The sequence below is a fragment of the Homarus americanus genome, unplaced genomic scaffold (assembly GCF_018991925.1).
Source record: "Homarus americanus isolate GMGI-L3 unplaced genomic scaffold, GMGI_Hamer_2.0 scaffold56241, whole genome shotgun sequence".
Lineage (NCBI taxonomy): Eukaryota > Metazoa > Arthropoda > Malacostraca > Decapoda > Nephropidae > Homarus > Homarus americanus.
The window spans coordinates 334471-353010 of record NW_024740202.1 but is presented as its reverse complement, the minus strand read 5'-3'; the positions used below and the strand labels follow the sequence as shown (position 1 = coordinate 353010).

The window sequence follows — 18540 nt, the reverse complement described above, 5'->3', positions numbered from 1 at the left end:
AGGTAGTCGTTGCCATAGAATCGTCGCCAGTTATCAATGAATGCCCAACCATTGTTTGCACAATGTTTTTCCATTGGGCAATTTATAGCAATTGCCCTGGACAGCCATTCACCACCAACCCCTCTTCTAGGCAAGACACCACATACTATCGGGATCCCTCCCCTATCTCTAACCTTCCCCAGCGCCTCCCTATACCTCTTGAAAACTTCCTCACTCCTAACCTTTCCTATGTCGTTTCCTCCCACACTAAGACTCACTTCTGGATTGGTTCCCTCCCCTGACAAAACCCTGCCTAACCTCTCAGCTACACGCCCTATCCCAGCCCCAGAAAAACACACCCTAGTCCTACGTTTCCTGTCTCTTACACAAAAAGTCCTATCTAAAAACCTCACCTGGCTGTCCCCAACTACCACGACCTTACCTGTGGGCAGGGTTTGTACAACTGCCCTTTCCTCTCCTGGCACCACACCGTCCTGCCTCTTCTCTTCCTCGCCAGCTTCCTCCAACACCTGGTAGGGGTTCCTACACTCCACACCCTGGTCAGCTTTCCTGAGCCTGACCCTAGTCCCCTTGGAGACAACCACTCTCCACGCCTGCTCCTCCTTCGCAGGTGTCCTGCTAGGCAGGACACCTACCTGAAGGAGTTCAGTCCTGAGGGCTTCATTTTTCCCATTTAGAGCGTCAAGCTCACTCCTCAACTGCCCCAGCTGCCTTAACAGAGTGGCCAGTAGGTCGTCTTTCCCTACACTCCCCTCCTCTTCCCCCAAGACACAACGATCCAAGGCGGCCATTTTCCCTGGTCACTAACGGGAGCACTTGGAGGCTCGACCTTCTCCAAGTTGGGTCAGATACACACACACACACACACACCCACACACACACACACACACACACACACACACACACACACACTCACGTGACCACCGAAGGGTCAAGACGTACCTGGCGCTCCTCTCGGAGCAGCCAGGTCAACTGTTAAGTTGGCCCATACCAACCCCCTCCCCTGAACCCTCCTCCCCACCGGAATATCAACAAGTTCTCGCCAGAAGTTACAATTTCATTTAGGAAAGGAACGGAACCAGTGTTAAACAGAGGTGAACAGTGCTTAAGTCAGTGAGAACAACTCAACAGTAACAGTTGTACCCAAGTTAACCTTCACACAGTGAGGTCCCAGGTACCCAGTGATAACGGCCCATGACAACCAGCGATGTGTTAATCCGTCTACGATAGGAAGGCCTGGGGCCACACCTCACTCATATAACACCGTCTGTGAGGGAATTACTACACCACGTGTGGCCCCGCATAACACCATCTATGAGGGAATTACTACACCACGTGAGGCCCCTCATAACACCATCTGGGAGGGAGTTACTACACTACGTGTTTGCTGTTCAACACCTACAATAATCTGTATGTTCACTGTATGTTCCTTCACCTTTCTCTAATGAAGGCTTCTGTTAAACCACCAATGTATGTAATAAGTCATTTATGTCCAATGTATATTTTCAGCCTTCGGGCTGCAGAACTTTTCCAATAAACCGTTAATTATTATTATTAATTATTATTATTACACACACACACACACACACACACACACACACACACACACACATCTTTGTTTTCGTTGGGATGAGCAAAATCAACGGTGTTATTTTTTCCCCTTTTTCAGGTTACTTTTCAGATCACACCATTGAGGACACGGAAATCAAGTGGTGACGAGGTGTCATGATGGCTCGGGGGGTCAGGTCATCGTCAGGTCAGAGGTCACTAATGGTGGTAGTGACTCTGGGCCTCCTCCACCTATTGAGGACGGTGATGAGCTACTCTTCAGGTGAGTCAGGTTACCTGCACTACCAGGTAACATGAGATAAAGGTTTAGGGAACACCTGAGAGCGGGTGCTTAGGTTATGTATACAAAGAGTGTACGTATACATAGACGATGTAAATATACAAATGATATACATGAATAATACAAGTCTACAAAAAAATTGCATAAACAGATCAGGCATATAAGTTAACAGTATAAGTTATCAGTATAAGTTAACAGTATAAGTTATCAGTATAAGTTAACAGTATAAGTTATCAGTATAAGTTAACAGTATAAGTTATCAGTATAAGTTATCAGTATAAACTTACCAGACTAGTTTGTACCTGGTGCTCGCCTCTAAAGTTATCTCTGGTCTTTTTATTGCTTCTTTTTTCATTATAGGTCAATGTTACGTGTTTTCATCATTTGTCTTAAGTTGGTTGACTATGGTCGAATTTATTGTATCGTTTGAAAATATGTTACCACTTGTTGTGAGAAGAAATATTTCCTCGTATTTTGTTTGTGTTTTGTTTCTTATATTTTCTATCGTTGCTCCTTAACCTGTTGAGATTTTCTTCATGGATCTGTGTGCAATTATTATTGATATCTTCAACTTCAACTCCGTTCATTATTTTATGTTCCTGTCAGTTCGCCTCTCTTTCTTCTCTCTTCCAGTGTACAATAGCTGGTGTAGTCTTTCTTCGTAGGGTAGATTTCTGAATTCAAGAATAATTTTGGTGGCTCTTCTTTGTATTTTTTCTATAGTATCTATATATTTTATAAGGTCTGGGGACCATCCTTATACAGCATATTCTAAGTGCGGCCTCACGTAAGTATTAAGAATGATTCCAGGCACATGTAGTCAAAGGAAGGTTTAATCAGGCCCAACATTCACTAAGTCTTTCTTTTTATTACATACGAACATAAGAAAATAAGGAGTCTCCAATAGGCCGGTTGGTCTGTGCATGGCAGCTCCTGTCGAGAGTTACTACCACTCTCTATCATCCATGAATCTATCTAGCCTCCTTATTTCTGAGATGTGGTCACTAAATTATGGATTACTTGTCATTAATACTTATAGATCATCTTCTTTATTAACTGTTTCCAAATAAATTCCAGTGAATTGATATCCATTCTATAGTAAGGGCACCAGAACTGAACCGCATAATCGAGGTGCGGCCTGACTAGTGCAAGATATAGTTGCAATAAGACCTCTGCACTCTTATTACTTACACTTCTAGATATAAAACCTAATACTCTGTTTGCCTTATTTCGAACATTAACGCACTGTTTTCTAGGCCGTAGGTCCGGGCTTACAAGTACCCCTAAGTCTCTTTCACAATTCGACTTCTCTAGGTTGATGTTGTTAAGGCTGTATACATTGACAGTATTTGTTCTTCCAATATTAAGTATGCTGCACTTGCTGGTGTTGCATTTCACTTGCCATTTTTCTGAACACTCCTGCAGTTTATTTAAATCATCCTGTAGTGCATTTTTTAAAGCTTCCTGTAATGCCAGTATTCTTGCTGACACCAACTGTAGGAGCATCGAGGCTACCATTATCCATGAACAACTACGTTCGACTGGCCATGTTACCCTCATGGACGACAGTAGACTGCCAAAGCGGCTACTTTACAGTCACCTAACGAATAGTAAACGTAACGCCGGCGGGCAACTGAATATGTATGAGGATAGTCTTAAGACAAACCTGAAAAAGTGCAAATCGACCCCCTCACCTGGGAGACGATTACTCCACACCGTAACGCTTGGAGGAGCACCACACGAGAAGGTGTCAATACTTTCGAGTTAGCTCGACTGCATACCGAGGCAGACAAGCGCCAACGCCGGAAAGACGCTGCCGTCGCCCCTCCCGCACTAGATGTAGCCCTCCACACGTGCAACATCTATGGACGGCCCTGCCGTATCGGTCTCTTTAGTCACCTCAAAACTCACCAACCTGCTGAAGGTGACATCCTTAATAACTCATATCATTGTATCATAGCTGGATGATCGTCATACTCGATTCCAAGTGACAGCGAAGTAGTAGGAGTAGTGTGTGTGTGTGTGTGTGTGTGTGTGTGTTTAAAGTATGACAACACTGAAAGAAATAAGACAAATATTACCTCATAGTTCAATGATGGTTCAGTCGTTACAACACCTGCATTAGAACTTCTTGGTTGGTTGTAATGGACTTGAGAGATCGAATTCCCAATGATGATCGCGTTAGTGTGTGATAGACAGTACAGTAAAAAAAAACCAACACCTATTCACTCATATCTTACCCATTAAACTCATAAAATAATATATATTTACCTCCCTACAGATACCCATTGATCCTCACCACACCCAATATCACCTACACACCTGTACTGTACTCTTCTGCCACACTATAATTACCTCCACACCTGCATTAAGGTAAAAGCTCTCACTGTGGCCCAAATGACGAAAACAATCAATAAACATCTCGCCAATAACGATGCGCCTTTCTTACTATCTGACAAACTTTTATTTTATATTTTTAGTTTTACTTTTTTTCATTTATTTTGTTTACTTTTTACGATTTTTTTTTATTTTTACTTTTATATTTACTATTTTATTTTTTTTTACTTTTCTATTTTGTAACTTTTTTATTTTGACTTTTATTTATTTACTATTTTATTTTTTTACTTTTCTATTTTTTAACTTTTTATTATTATTTTTTTTTTTACTTACCGTTGCTAATGTGTCCGGAAGGGTTTAATTTCGTTGCCAGATTGATTAAACACAGTATCTTGCCCCCACCAGACACCACTCTAGTGTTAAGGACGATAATTAAGAATCATTAAAGTCGTATTTGGCTCAGTTATCCCCCTTCATTGTCTTAAGTTCAATACGTTTTCTATGATGTGTCAATGGTTCTGTTTTGTGTTGAGAGAGAGACAGAGAAACAGACAGACAGATAGACAAACAGACAGACAGATAAACAGACAGACAGACAGAGAAACAGACAGACAGACAGAGAAACAGACAGAGAATTATTGACGTGTGTTTTCCGTGTTCACCCCCAAAATTAATATACATCTCTACGTGTTTCATGATAGATAGATAGAGTACTTACAGCATACTGAGCTAACATACTAAAATATTCAAAGCAAAGTGAATCTGTCCTGATAGATGGTTGTATTGTCTATTGATATATTTGGGATAGATAATTGACGTAGTTATGATAGATATAATTGACGTAGTTACGATATGTAATTAACGTAGTTATGATAGATAATTGACGTAGTTACGATATGTAATTGACGTAGTTATGATAGATAATTTGATGCTTTAGGGTCGTTAAACAACTCCTTTTAACGACTTTCTGGGAGGTTGTTTGGTCAGTGGAGGGTGAAGGAGGAGAAGGGTGGAGGAAGAGAAGATGGGTGTAGGAGGACGTGGGTGAAGGAGGACGTGGGTGAAGGAGGACGTGGGTGAAGGAGGACGTGGGTGAAGGAGGACGCGGGTGAAGGAGGACGCGGGTGCAGGAGGACGTGGGTGAAGGGAGGACGTGTAGGAGGACGTGGGGTGGTGGGAGGACGTGGGGAAGGAGGACGTGGGGTGAAGGAGGATGTGGGGTGTAGGAGGACGTGTAGGAGGCGTGACGCGGGGTGAAGGGGAGGGGGGGGTGTAGGAGGACGTGGGGTGTAGGAGGACGTGTGAAGGAGGACGTGGGGTGAAGGGGAGGGGGGGTGTAGGAGGACGTGGGGTGAAGGAGGACGTGGGGTGTAGGAGGACGGGGTGAAGGGGAGGGGGTGTAGGAGGACGTGGATGAAGGGGGAGGGGGGTGAGGGTGAAAGAGAACAATGGTTTTGTATTAGACAAATTTAGATTTAGGCGTGAAATAGGTAAACATTGGTTTGGTAACGGAGTAGTGGATGAATGGAACAAGTTACGAAACATCATCATTAACTCGAACACGCTGGATAGCTTCAATCATAGGTTGGATGGATATGTGAGCGATAGGGGTTGGGTGTAAACAGGACTGCCCAGTGTGGGTCAATAGGCCCGCTGCAGTTTGCTCCATTCTTATGTTCTTATGTTAACCTAACCTAACCTAACCTAAAGCTAATCTAATCTAACCTAAGCTAACCTCATCCCCTCATATAGTGGTCAATCTTATGTTCCAAACTATATATTTCATTATATATTTACAGGTGTTGGAGCGGCCACAGGACCACTCCAGGATTCTGACGTCTTCTCGCAGTCACAGTTCTCCACAAGACCTCTAGGTTTCCTGCGGTCTCAAGCTGTGCGGGCCAATAAGCTGGTTGGGTCTTCAGGAGGAGGGATGAGGTGTGAGATAGGGTCAGACCTGGTGGCCGCCGTGATTGACATGATAAATACTATCACACCTACACACCTACACCTTGTAACCCAGCATGACCCAGGTAAATTGTGTGTGTGTACAGGAGACGTTAATAAAATGTATGTAGAAGACGTTAATTATATATATGTATGTACAGGAAACATTAATCGTATATAATATAAATTCACATAGAGCTGACTAACGCAGATAAGAACGTTATATATTAGTAATAAGTAACATTGATCACTGGACAGAGAGCTGCCTGGTGGAGGGGCTGTGGGAGAAGGGTGTCGGGGTGGCGGTGATGGGGTACACACACTGGTGGGGCCTCCTGCAGCAGTCGTCTTACCTCTTACCCTCCCAACACATCCTGGTGGGCGACATTTACTGGATCTCAACTATTATGGTGCAGGTATAGTGGTGCAGGTATTGTGGTATAGTGGCGCAGGTATTGATATAGTGGTGCAGGTATTGTGGTATAGTGGCGCAGGTATTGATATAGTGGTGCAGGTATTGTGGTATAGTGGCGCAGGTATTGATATAGTGGTGCAGGTATTGTGGTATAGTGGCACAGGTATTGATATAGTGGTGCAGGTATTGTGGTATAGTGGCGCAGGTATTGATATAGTGGTGCAGGTATTGTGGTATAGTGGCCCAGGTAAGGTTATGTTGACGGTGATGCGTGTGTGTGTGTGTGTGTGTGTGTGTGTGTGTGTGTGTGTGGACGAAGGCAGTCTCACACAACACACGTCACTGACACCTGGTAATTAATGCCCACAGGTGAAGCCGCTCTACAACTCGGGAAAAATTAATTCTATGGTGAGTTTGGAATCTTTGATTACTTTAGGTTAGGTTAGGTTAGGTTAGGGATTCAGTCATTATATTCAAGGGGTTAAGTAATAGTTTTCAAGGGGTTAAGTCATCGTACTCAGGGGGTTAAGTTATCGTACTCAAGGGGTTAAGTCATCGTACTCAAGGGGTTAAGTTATCGTACTCAAGGGGTTAAGTTATCGTACTCAAGGGGTTAAGTCATCGTACTCAAGGGGTTAAGTTATCGTACTCAGATATTTCACGCAACATGGAGTCAGGAAGGTCACATAGGTTACTCTCTCTCTCTCTCTCTCTCTCTCTCTCTCTCTCTCTCTCTCTCAATAAATCACAACTTTACAACAGTTCCTTCTCACTACAACATACAACGCCCAGATTTGTATTTTCTTCACCTTCTTTTCCTCCAGAGAACTCGTTGGATGTGGGTGTCAACCAGCCTCCCGACGACCCCAGAATCATTACCTGCTGCCTCCTCCTTCCCCGTGATCACCGCCCCCTTAAACCTGGCCTCAGATATCCCCGACAGGCATAGCATCAGGGTAGTTCCTTCTTCTTCTTCTTCTTCCTCTCCTTCATCTCCTCCTGCTGGTGCTGCCTTCATCTCTAGCAGAACCAAAACATCAGAGTCACAACCCTTCAACGCTGAGAAAATTATCACGAGGCACCATAACTCCATCTTGTCTAGCACCGCCCCCATGTCCCAGTCCTTCCTTCACGCCCTCGATGTGGTGTCAGACGCGCTGCAGGAGGGTATGAGGGGAGTCCTGCTGGCTGACCTACACCAACAGTCAACATCCTCAGCTGGTAATGTTTCCCTGTCAGCTCATGTTGGACGTAAACAACGAACAACAACAATAACCCCGTGAGTATTACCATCGTTCACTCGGACTACACGAAAATTAGACACCCCAGCTTATTTAACCTGAATATTAGACACCCCAGCTTATTTAACCTGAATATTAGACACCCCAGCTTATTTAACCTGAATATTAGACACCCCAGCTTATTTAACCTGAATATTAGACACCCCAGCTTATTTAACCTGATATTAGACACCCCAGCTTTTAACCTGAATATTAGACACCCCCTTTAACCTGAATATTAGACACCCCACTTATTTAACCTGAATATTAGACACCCCAGCTTATTTAACCTGAATATTAGACACCCCAGCTTATTTAACCTGAATATTAGACACCCCAGCTTATTTAACCTGAATATTAGACACCCCAGCTTATTTAACCTGAATATTAGACACCCCAGCTTATTTAACCTGAATATTAGACACCCTAACGCTAATCTAACTTAATCTAAGCTAACTTAACCTAAACTCATGTGATATATAATCTACATAATGCAAGTTAAACTAACCCAACTTAAAGTAACCTAACCTAACCTAACCATAAGAACTGGGGTCCATCGTAGGTGAAAATGGCCCCGCCTTAACAAGCCTTAACCTTACCTAACCCACTTGTGGATAAAGGATCTTAATAGGTGGGTGGAGGCTGTAACAGGTGTCCCTCTCTACAGGTGGGTGGCGGTGGGCGGGGTGGAGGCTCCAGGAGACGGATCGTGGCGGCTGGTAGTGGCGGCCTCGTGGACTAACCAACACCTAGACACCTACAGACCACTGTGGCCGCCCCTCTCCTACAACCTGCACCAGAGGGTCGTTCGGCTCACCTGTACTCAGGTAGTCCGCCTGTCTGTCTGTTTGTCTGTCTGTCTGTCTGTCTGTCTGTCTGTCTGTCTGGTGATCACTGAGGAACTGTACTGTGAGGGAGAGCAAGTGTATTGTACCTCTTGTTGTAGTAATGATGATAATAGTGATAACTACTACTACTACTACTACTACTATTCTTTACAATGGCCTCCATCCTCCCTTTATAGCCATACCTTCCACAGAGACACTTTTCCCACACGCATTTTGTTTCCAAACTTTCTTGCAACGTCATCGGTGTTTTGCTTCCCGTCTTGCTCTACTACTACTACTACTACTACTACTACTACTACTACTACTACTACTACTACTACTAATAATAATAATAATAATAATAATAATAATAACCCTTAACAGCAGTATGGTATCAGCTCATTACAAGTCATAGTAACCAGTGTATCTCTCCCTCCTGACACTCGCTGACACAGAAACCGACGGTGTTTGAGTTCGCTGACAATGCAACTAGGCTGGCTGACGCTCGTGGGTACGCTGCTGACCTCCTTCGGCTGATCCAGAAGCGGCTGAATTTCTCTGATGTCATCCTGCCTGTCGTCGGCTTCGGCTCTATCATCGAGAACGGCTCCTGGAATGGAATGATCGGCGTCCTGTCTAGACAAGTTAGTCCTCCAAGAAAACGGGATTTATAGAGCCTTGATAATACTTAGTCGTTGGGATTACTGACTGACCTAACATTAAATTTTTTCTCTTATCATTTCTAACATTTATTATCTTACTAGCGGTTCGGGTGATTGATCTTTTTTCTTTTGTTTTTGTTACTTTATTATGAACTTTAATATCCAGTGTTGGTACAAGAGGAAACTGATGTACCCTGAGAAAACCTTACTGGATAATGACACCTTTCTCATATCTGACTCAAAACCGGGGACTGAACCCAGGATGTGGTGGTAAGAGGCAAGGGCATTTTAATACAGAAATCGATGAGGAGTAGCGACCATAAAGACCCTCCTCCCATAACGTCTCCCTCACACTCCCATCCCTCCCTCACCCTTCCTCTCTCTCCCTCACACTCCCATCCCTCCCTCACCAGCCCATCAATCCCCCTCACCTCGTCGTTACAGGAGGCGGACATGGGCCCTCTGGACTTCAGCCCGGATGCCCAGAGGTCGCAGGTGGTGGAGTTCGGTGAGCCCTACAGCATGGACGGCGTGGTGATCCTGTGTGAGGCGCCCTCCATCCTCGTCAGGCCCTTCCTCCTCCTCAACATCTTCTCCCCGCTGGTAAGGCTCTTCCTGACGTGGTGATGACCTTCCTGACGTGGTGATGACCTTCCTGACGTGGTGATGACCTTCTTGGCGTGGTGATGACCTTCCTGACGTGGTGATGACCTTCCTGACGTGGTGATGACCTTCCTGACGTGGTGATGACCTTCCTGACGTGGTGATGACCTTCCTGACGTGGTGATGACCTTCCTGACGTGGTGATGACCTTCCTGACGAAACTGATCCAAGCTGAATATCTATAGTGACTTGTGTGTGTTGCAGGTGTGGGCGTGTCTGGTGGGTGTGGCGATGGCTGCGGGTGTGTTCGTGGGCGGTGTAGTGGTGGCTGAGGCTCGGTTGTTGGGCAGTTGGGCGGGAGGAGGCAGGAGTGTGGGTGGCGACCGTGTGGGCGGCCCCCAACCAGTCAAATGTTTCACCTCCGTCTTCAAAATTTTCCTCTACCAAAGTAAGACCTGTGTGTGTGTGTGTGTGCAACTGTGTGTCTGTATTTATAACCTTTTCTTCTTCTATTTTTAATTTATTTTTACTCTTACCCACCCCCCCCCCCTCGGCCCCTGTACCCGGGTGGGCTATTCCCCGTAAAAAAATATGTTTGTGTTAGTAGTATACATACGACATTAAATAATATTGTCACAAGTAAAAACAATTTAGTATTAACAGGGCTATCACAGGTGTTAAAATACATTATTAACTTTAATAACACGACACCTGTTTTATCGCCTCAGGTAGCAGGTGTTGGCCACGTAACCCCAGTGGGCGGGTGGTGAGCGCTGTGGTCATGTTGGTGGCACTGGTGGTGGGGTCATTGTACAGTGGCTTCATCACTGCCTTCCTCGCTATCCCCTTCAGGTAGGTCTTGGGTGCTGGTGCTGGTGGTGGTGTAACTGCTGTAATGGTTTGGTGGTGTAGTGGTGCTGTTGGTGATAGTAGTATAGTGGTGATGGTGGCATAGTGGTGTTAGTGATGGTGGCGTATAATATTTCACCACGTCGTAATTACCAAAGACGAGCTAACAAAATCCCAAATCACCAACAAACAAAAGAAAACCAACAACTTATAACAAAAACAAACAAACAAACAATTAAATAACCTAACAACCACATGATTAATAATTCCGACATCATTCAGTACATAATTACTAAACTACTCAAATTACACTCATTAGATCAAATTAAAATATTCTAATAATCCTCCTTGACATAATCTGTACAATAATTTACGTAAGGTCACTTAACTCTGAGCACCTTGTATAATTTGGTCCACCAGGCAGATTATTATCATTATTGTTAATTATTACAGTGATTAGCATAAGAGTATGAGGCTGTCTTGTCGTTCTCTGTTGTTATGTTTTGTGTGTGACTAGTTAATCACCCAAAGAGGTCAGGTTAATTTATTATATGACCTGACTTATGTAACTACCATTAGGTCAGTTTTATCATGTGACCTGACCTATTTAACTACCATTAGGTTAGTTTTATCATGTGACCTGACCTATGTAACTACCAATAGGTCAATTGTATCATGTGACCTGACCTATGTAACTACCAACAGGTCAGTTCCAGTCAACTCAGCAGAAGACCTGGTACAGAGGGACATGACTCCAGTCTTCAGGGCCAAAACCACCGTCTATAACTTCATTTTAGTGAGTCCCTATAATATATGAGTCGTTATACTTAATTATTGAGTTGCTATAATTACTCTTTTATAGTGAGTTGCTCTAATAATTACTGAGTCAATTAATCTATTAGTGTGTGTCACCCTAATATATCAAAGTTAGTCAGTATAATTAAAGGAAATCACTATAATTAATCACAGCTAAACATTATAATTAGTCAAAGCAAATCACTATAATTAATCACAGGTAATCACTATAATTACTCACATCTAATCACTATAATTAATCACAGCAAATCACTAATTAATCACATCTAATCACTATAATTAATAGTAATTACCATAATTAAGCACAGTTAATCACTATAATTAATCACAGGTAATCAATATAATTAATCACATCTAATCACCATATTAGTCACAGCTAATCACTATAATCACAGCTAAACACTATAATTGATCACATCTAATCATTATAATTAATCACATCTAATAACCATAATTAATCACAGCTAATCACTATAATCACAGCTAAACACTATAATTAATCACATCTAATCACCATAATTAATCACAGCTAATCACTATAATCACAGCTAAACACTATAATTAATCACAGCTAATCACAATAATTATTCACAGCTAATTACTATAATTAATCCCACCTACTCACTATACGTTCACTTTGCTTCACTCGCTTTGTTACGTCGATATAATTATTATGTATTATATAATTACTCTATCATAAATTATCCTCAAGTCACACCATTGTAATTATGACCATGCAGTCCAATTATTGTCATACCTGTCCACTTACCTATGTCTTAATACCTGTCCACTTACCTATGTCTTAATACCTGTCCACTTACCTATGTCTTAATACCTGTCACTTTACCTATGTCTTAATACCTGTCTCCCTTACCTATGTCTCTTGTTACCTCCTCCCTCAGAAGCAGAAGGGAGGTGTCCTTGGCCAACTGAAGGCGAGGATGAAGACGGTGGAATCAGAAGTCCTCACCACCTGGCAGTTCCTGAGTAAGGTGGCTGATGGTACCTACGCTCTCCTAGGTGAGTCATGGAGGTGTATTAGGTGAATATACAGGTGACTCAGGTAAGTGATTAAACTGGGTGAGTATCTGAGGTATACATGAGTCTACAGGTAAGTGAGTATGTATTCCGCGTACTATACATACCTGTAGGGAGATTTTACCGAATATCTATGTATGCATGTATTATATTATTGTATATACCTAACCTTACTGAAATCCAACCTAACCTAACCTAAATTCAACGTAATCTAACCTAATCACACCACACTCAGATACGTACAGCTCAGCGGTGGGTCGGGCACAGAAGTATGAGAGGCGTGGCGAGCAGTGTAAGTACCACCTTGCTCGCCACTTGGTCAGGGTCGACTTTGACACCTTCGCCTTCGCCCGCAACAGTTTCCTTATACACCAGTTCGACGAGATGTGAGTAAGCTTGTTCACCATGGTCAGCTTAAAGGGGTTATGTTGAGGTTATGTTGGTTTTATGTTGGGGTTATGTTGAGGTTGGTGTTGGTTTTATGTTAGTTATGTTGAGGTTATGTTGGGGTTATTTGGGGGTTGTATTTACGTTATGTTGGGGTTATGTTGGTTCCTGAAGTATGTGTTTGTTTATGTGTCTAGTGTTGTATAGGGCGTGTTCAGGTGTGTGCAGGAGTGTGTATAGGGTTGTGTACAGGTGTGTGTGTTTAGAGTTTTCTGTGTGTTCAGATATGTGTATAGGTACAGATGTGTACAATAATAATAATAATAATTAACGGTTTATTGAAAGAGCTTGGCAGCCAGAAGGCTGAAAATATACAGTTACATATTTGGGGAATGGGTTACGAATTACAAATAATATACAAGTGACATAAGTGATGAGGTGTGGTGAGGTGTGTGTGTGTGGCCAGGGGTGTGGTGAGTGTGTGTGTACAGTGTGGTGAGGTGTGTGTGTACAGGTGTGGTGAGGTGTGTGTGTGTGTGTGTGTGTACAGGTGAGGTGTGTGTGAGTGTACAGGGGTGTGTGTGAGATGTGTGTGTACAGGTGTGGTGAGGTGTGTGTGTGTGTGTGTACAGGGGTGTGGTGAGGTGTGTGTATGGGTGGTTATCCTTCAGGTAAAATAAAGACATGATGGCTCTTGTCTCCTGCAGCATGCGTCGTCTACGTCACGGTGGTATTATCGGTCACATGCAGAAACAGTATTACCAGCTGCCCTGTGAGAGCGTCCAGCGACAAGTGGGACCCGAACCTATGTCCCTGGCTCAGGTAAGTCCTCACTCACACCCATCCTGGTTTATTTCATCCGGTGATCTGGCAACTCACATTAATTCAGGTTTACCTCGTTTAGCGTCCAAATATTCTGATACTCACATATATATACTTCACTTAGCACCTGAATATACCTCACTTAGCGCTCCAGCACCTGAATATACCTCACTTAGCGCTCCAGCACCTGAATATACCTCACTTAACGCCTTAAGATACCTCACTTAGCACCCATATATACCTCAATTAGTACCGAAACGTGCCTCACTTAGCGCCCCCACAGTGCCCGCAGCCTCACTCTTCAGACGATGGTGTGGGTGGTAAGTCCTGATAAACAGTGAGGTCTTCTGCAGGTCCAGGGAGCATTCTACGTGTTGGGTACCGGCGTTATCTTGGCCACCTCCACCCTACTGACGGAGATAGTGGTGCACGCTTGCTGCAGGAAGTCCACCGCCCATCACTTGTCTGGTCTCCTCCCCGGGTCGTCTCCCTGGGTACCGAGTTTTGGTCACCTCGACGAGAATTAAAGAAAACGGTTTACTCGTTTCACCTGGATACCTATTTTCTATCTTTAATTAATTTACCTTCGACAAGGGAAGGAAACCGGTGGCTGGTTTATTCCTCTCATTTGTACTGATGAGTTGTTTCCTTGTCCAGTGTTAGTACAGGAGGAAACTACAGTACCTGGAGGAAACCTGCCATGTTTGTGGTAATGTCACACTGGGTATCGGAGCGGGAATCGAACCCTGGACATACTGTTAAGAAATACGCATGTTATCACTGTACAGTACCACTAACAACTATGTATGAATGTACGCGTATGTATGTATAATTTTCCTCAATTGAAAACGTTATCAGATTAAAAGTGACTGGAGTCATGACCTTCCTCAAGCTCCTCTGGATACTGTTATAGTGATCATATATCACCGTCGATACAATAACAGTGTATAGTGTTATTTTATATATTATCAATACACTTAAAACGTTCCTTATATGTCCGTATAAATGGAGTACAAGAACTAAGTGGTGGCTAGTCCCAGACCTCCTCACTTGGGTGCACAATAACAACATTCACAGGAAAACAAACTTTAAAATACGTTGGATTATCATTTGCAACATTGATGAACACACACACACACACACACACACGCACACACGTTTTTTCTGGTGAATAAATATCTTTCAAAATTACATCATATATGTTTCGAATGTCCTACGTTTTTTTTCGAATTTCAAATAGTTGCGGCGAAGATGGAGATATAATTGTCCTGAAAACTGGGCATTCTGAGAGAAATATCCCGCTTATGTTTTTATGGCTGCCCGAGTCATCCAAGAGAAGCAATTCTGACTAAAGATCTTATCGCGAAAATTGATCTCCTCAAAGTCCAAGCTCAATCGTCCCTTGATTTATGCTCAGGTGTACGCACAGTCCATCAGAAGCCTGTTCAGTACTTGACTAATTCTAACCAACAGATGCTGAGACAGGCAAACCTCTCTACCTTCAAATTATCTTGGATACTATATCTCTCTTTAAGAACAATAGAGAGTTCTTAACACTCCAAGGATCTCTTTACAAGCGACGAGGCCACCACAGACCAGTACAAGGTGTGATGGTCAGTGATAAGCAGAAGGCGACAGAACACTTCATAATAAAATAGTGATCCTTAAAATACTCCATTTTCTTATATAAGAATTATGGAGTAAGTGAGAGGGGATACTAACTTAAAACCTACATTAACTCCCTCAATAAACATAGTTATTAAATAATTTACACTTTTATATTATTCAAGGTATGGTCAGTATTATGTATAGTTACATGAATGTATCCTGGAAGGTTAAAGACGTACTGTACTGTATATTAGAAACATGGCCTCACTACATACTGTATACTCAGGGCTAGTGGAAAAAGATCTGGGCGTTGTCCTGGGCTGCGCAACAAGTGGGAGCACAGTGAAAAGAAGCCAACCGAGATTTAGGAATAACAAAGCGTGCATTCGAATACAACGATAGGAAAATGCTCCTTCAGCTGTACAATTCACATGTACGGTACGTCCCAGTCTGGATTACTATATAGAGACATGGACACCCTACCTCCAGAACGACCGAACATCCCTGGAAAAGACGGAACATAGAGCGATCAAGATAATTCCGGAACTGTGTCATCTAGATTATCCAAGTAGACAAGGGGCCTTAGGACTAACAACCCTTCAGATAAGACACAATGGGGCAGATTTCTTAGGCATTCAAAATCTTGAAAGGGAACGAACATACGGAAATACTTCTTTATACAGAGGCTGGTAGACCTATGGAACGGTCCACCAGCCCAAACTATGGAATCAAGAACAATACTGTGCTTCAAAATAGTCCTTGACAAAGACTATCAAGAATAATGGAGGAATCCTACACGGCCCACTGACCTTCCCTCAGCATGGCCACCTCTAGTTTGGGAGGCTTGTACGTAAATCTACTCAGGGCTAGTGGTACTACTACACATACTGAGGGCTAGTGGTACTACTACACATACTGAGGGCTAGTGGTACTACTACACATACTGAGGGCTAGTGGTACTACTACACATACTGAGGGCTAGTGGTACTACTACACATATTCAGGCCAGTGGCACTAGTGGTACTACTACACATACTGAGGGCTAGTGGTACTACTACACATACTGAGGGCTAGTGGTACTACTACACATACTGAGGGCTAGTGGTACTACTACACATACTGAGGGCTAGTGGTACTACTACACATACTGAGGGCTAGTGGTACTACTACACATACTGAGGGCTAGTGGTACTACTACACATACTGAGGGCTAGTGGTACTACTACACATACTCAGGGCTAGTGGTACTACTACACATACTGAGGGCTAGTGGTACTACTACACATACTGACTACTACACATACTGAGGCTAGTGGTACTAGTGGTACTACTACACATACTGAGGGCTAGTGGTACTACTACACATACTGAGGGCTAGTGGTACTACTACACATACTGAGGGCTAGTGGTACTACTACACATACTGAGGGCTAGTGGTACTACTACACATATTCATAAACACCTCTCATATCACCCCATCATTCACCTGTGTCACATGCATCAAGTTTGAGTCATTTATTCCTATACATATAACCAGTATCCTCAGGGACGAGTTAATGTATGGTACTGTGTCTTGCTTATCTTATTCAGGAGTTGATTTGAAGTTTCTTATTTATACAGTACATTCATTTTTTTTTATATATAAGTATAGAATTAGTTTCCAGGTCAATTTTTTTTTAATTTATAATATTTTTTTTCACTTCATTCCTTCCTAAATTTCTTTCCTCCACCAAAATCTTGTAAAATAATGATGATAAAATAAATGATTTTGATGAGGAGTTGAAGAGGACATATATTGAACACCTCTTCCTCTATGAAGGCTAAAAGATATATAAAATAACATTATTACTTTAAAACTATAACACCATAACTATGACAACATAACCATAACAGTGATGATAACATTTGAAGTCATCCAGGGAGAAATTTCAAAGTAAAATTCAAAGTTAAATTCAAAGTAAAATAAAAAGTCAAATTCGCCGCCAAATGCAAAGTGCATAGTGACGATGTTGTATTGATGTCGTGTTTTGTGTGTTGTGTTGATGTTGTGTTGTATAGATGTTGTGTTGTGTGCAGGTGTATGTATGTATGTATGTATATCTCATTAATACTACACATTAAACACACTGATGAAAGGATAATAATAAACACAGAAAAAGAGTTAAACATCTAGTATTATAAGACATTCGGATACAAGATTATCGTCCAAAATATTACACTATATGACGTCATAAACACCTGGTCATTAGTACCTGGCGAGGAGGTTATACAAGGTGGTGCAGAAGTCACTCAGGAGATGCAGTTCACGTAGTATTTATTATTGACTATTGTTTGTTGATGACTATTGTATTATTATTTACTGTAATGCTTATTGTATTAATTAAAATAGAATACATTAATATGATAACGTGTCTTATGTACCATCTTGTATTATTATTATTATTACTATTATTATTTACAGATTCATTAAAAGAGATCTATTACGTTATTATAGAGAGCTGTATTACTGTTATTAGTTAGTTATTATTTGTCGGTAATAGAGTGTGTTAGGTTATAAAAAACTAGTATGGCAATTTACATAAGCTAGATTAACTTAATGCTAATGTACGGTTGTTTTATCGTATACATGTTCCAATCAATTTAATATAATGTTTACACACACACACACACACACACAGAGATGGAAGAATACCTTATACAATAAATCTTGATCATTTCATTAATTACATCATTATCTTATCTTTCTTGGCTATCTCCTTCCTTTATTAATACCACTTTATTTCTAGCTTTATTGTCTATCTTAAACATATTTGCCCTCCAGTCTTCATATCAGTTCAGATAATAACTAAGTATATTTTTTCATTAATTTGTAACATAATCTTTACTAATTATTTAATTTACATAATTTTTTCACTAACATATAATTTCTTCACGACTTTCACTCAATTTTGCAATAACTCGTATTTTATTTTTACTTACATTACTTTATTTCCCCACCGTATAGTAATAATTGACCCAGGGAGTTAATTATAAAGTCACTTGTGAATAAGTTAAAATTGATGAATATAACACTAAGGATATATTAAAGTTGTTAAATACA

General features: G+C 41.9%; 2 protein-coding genes across 2 annotated transcripts in view; both read left to right on the top strand.

The window, feature by feature from the left end:
* The window catches only part of LOC121875229 (mucin-5AC-like), a 30451-nt gene extending 28735 nt beyond the window's left edge, over positions 1 to 1716 (top strand). The window contains exon 3 of the mRNA XM_042379687.1: positions 1670 to 1716. Coding sequence (XP_042235621.1) covers positions 1670 to 1716 — 47 coding nt within the window. The remainder of the gene's footprint in view (positions 1 to 1669) is intronic.
* LOC121875228 lies at positions 1683 to 15025 on the top strand. The gene is made up of 15 exons (XM_042379686.1): positions 1683 to 1831; positions 5986 to 6219; positions 6392 to 6549; positions 6918 to 6956; positions 7373 to 7827; positions 8496 to 8655; positions 9111 to 9299; positions 9762 to 9920; positions 10185 to 10368; positions 10649 to 10772; positions 11475 to 11565; positions 12488 to 12605; positions 12859 to 13009; positions 13718 to 13832; positions 14186 to 15025. Exons 1-15 carry the CDS (start codon positions 1726 to 1728, stop codon positions 14357 to 14359), a joined length of 2457 nt encoding a protein of 818 aa, XP_042235620.1. The 5' UTR covers positions 1683 to 1725; the 3' UTR covers positions 14360 to 15025.
* Positions 15026 to 18540: the final 3515 nt, after the last annotated feature.

Coding starts and splice junctions, on each gene's coding strand:
- LOC121875228 (XM_042379686.1), top strand. CDS start 1,726: ATGATGGCTCGGGGGGTCAGGTCATCGTCAGGTCAGAGGTCACTAATG. Junction 6,550..6,917: donor TCTCAACTATTATGGTGCAG/GTATAGTGGTGC, acceptor TAATGCCCACAG/GTGAAGCCGCTCTACAACTC. Junction 10,369..10,648: donor CAAAATTTTCCTCTACCAAA/GTAAGACCTGTG, acceptor TTATCGCCTCAG/GTAGCAGGTGTTGGCCACGT.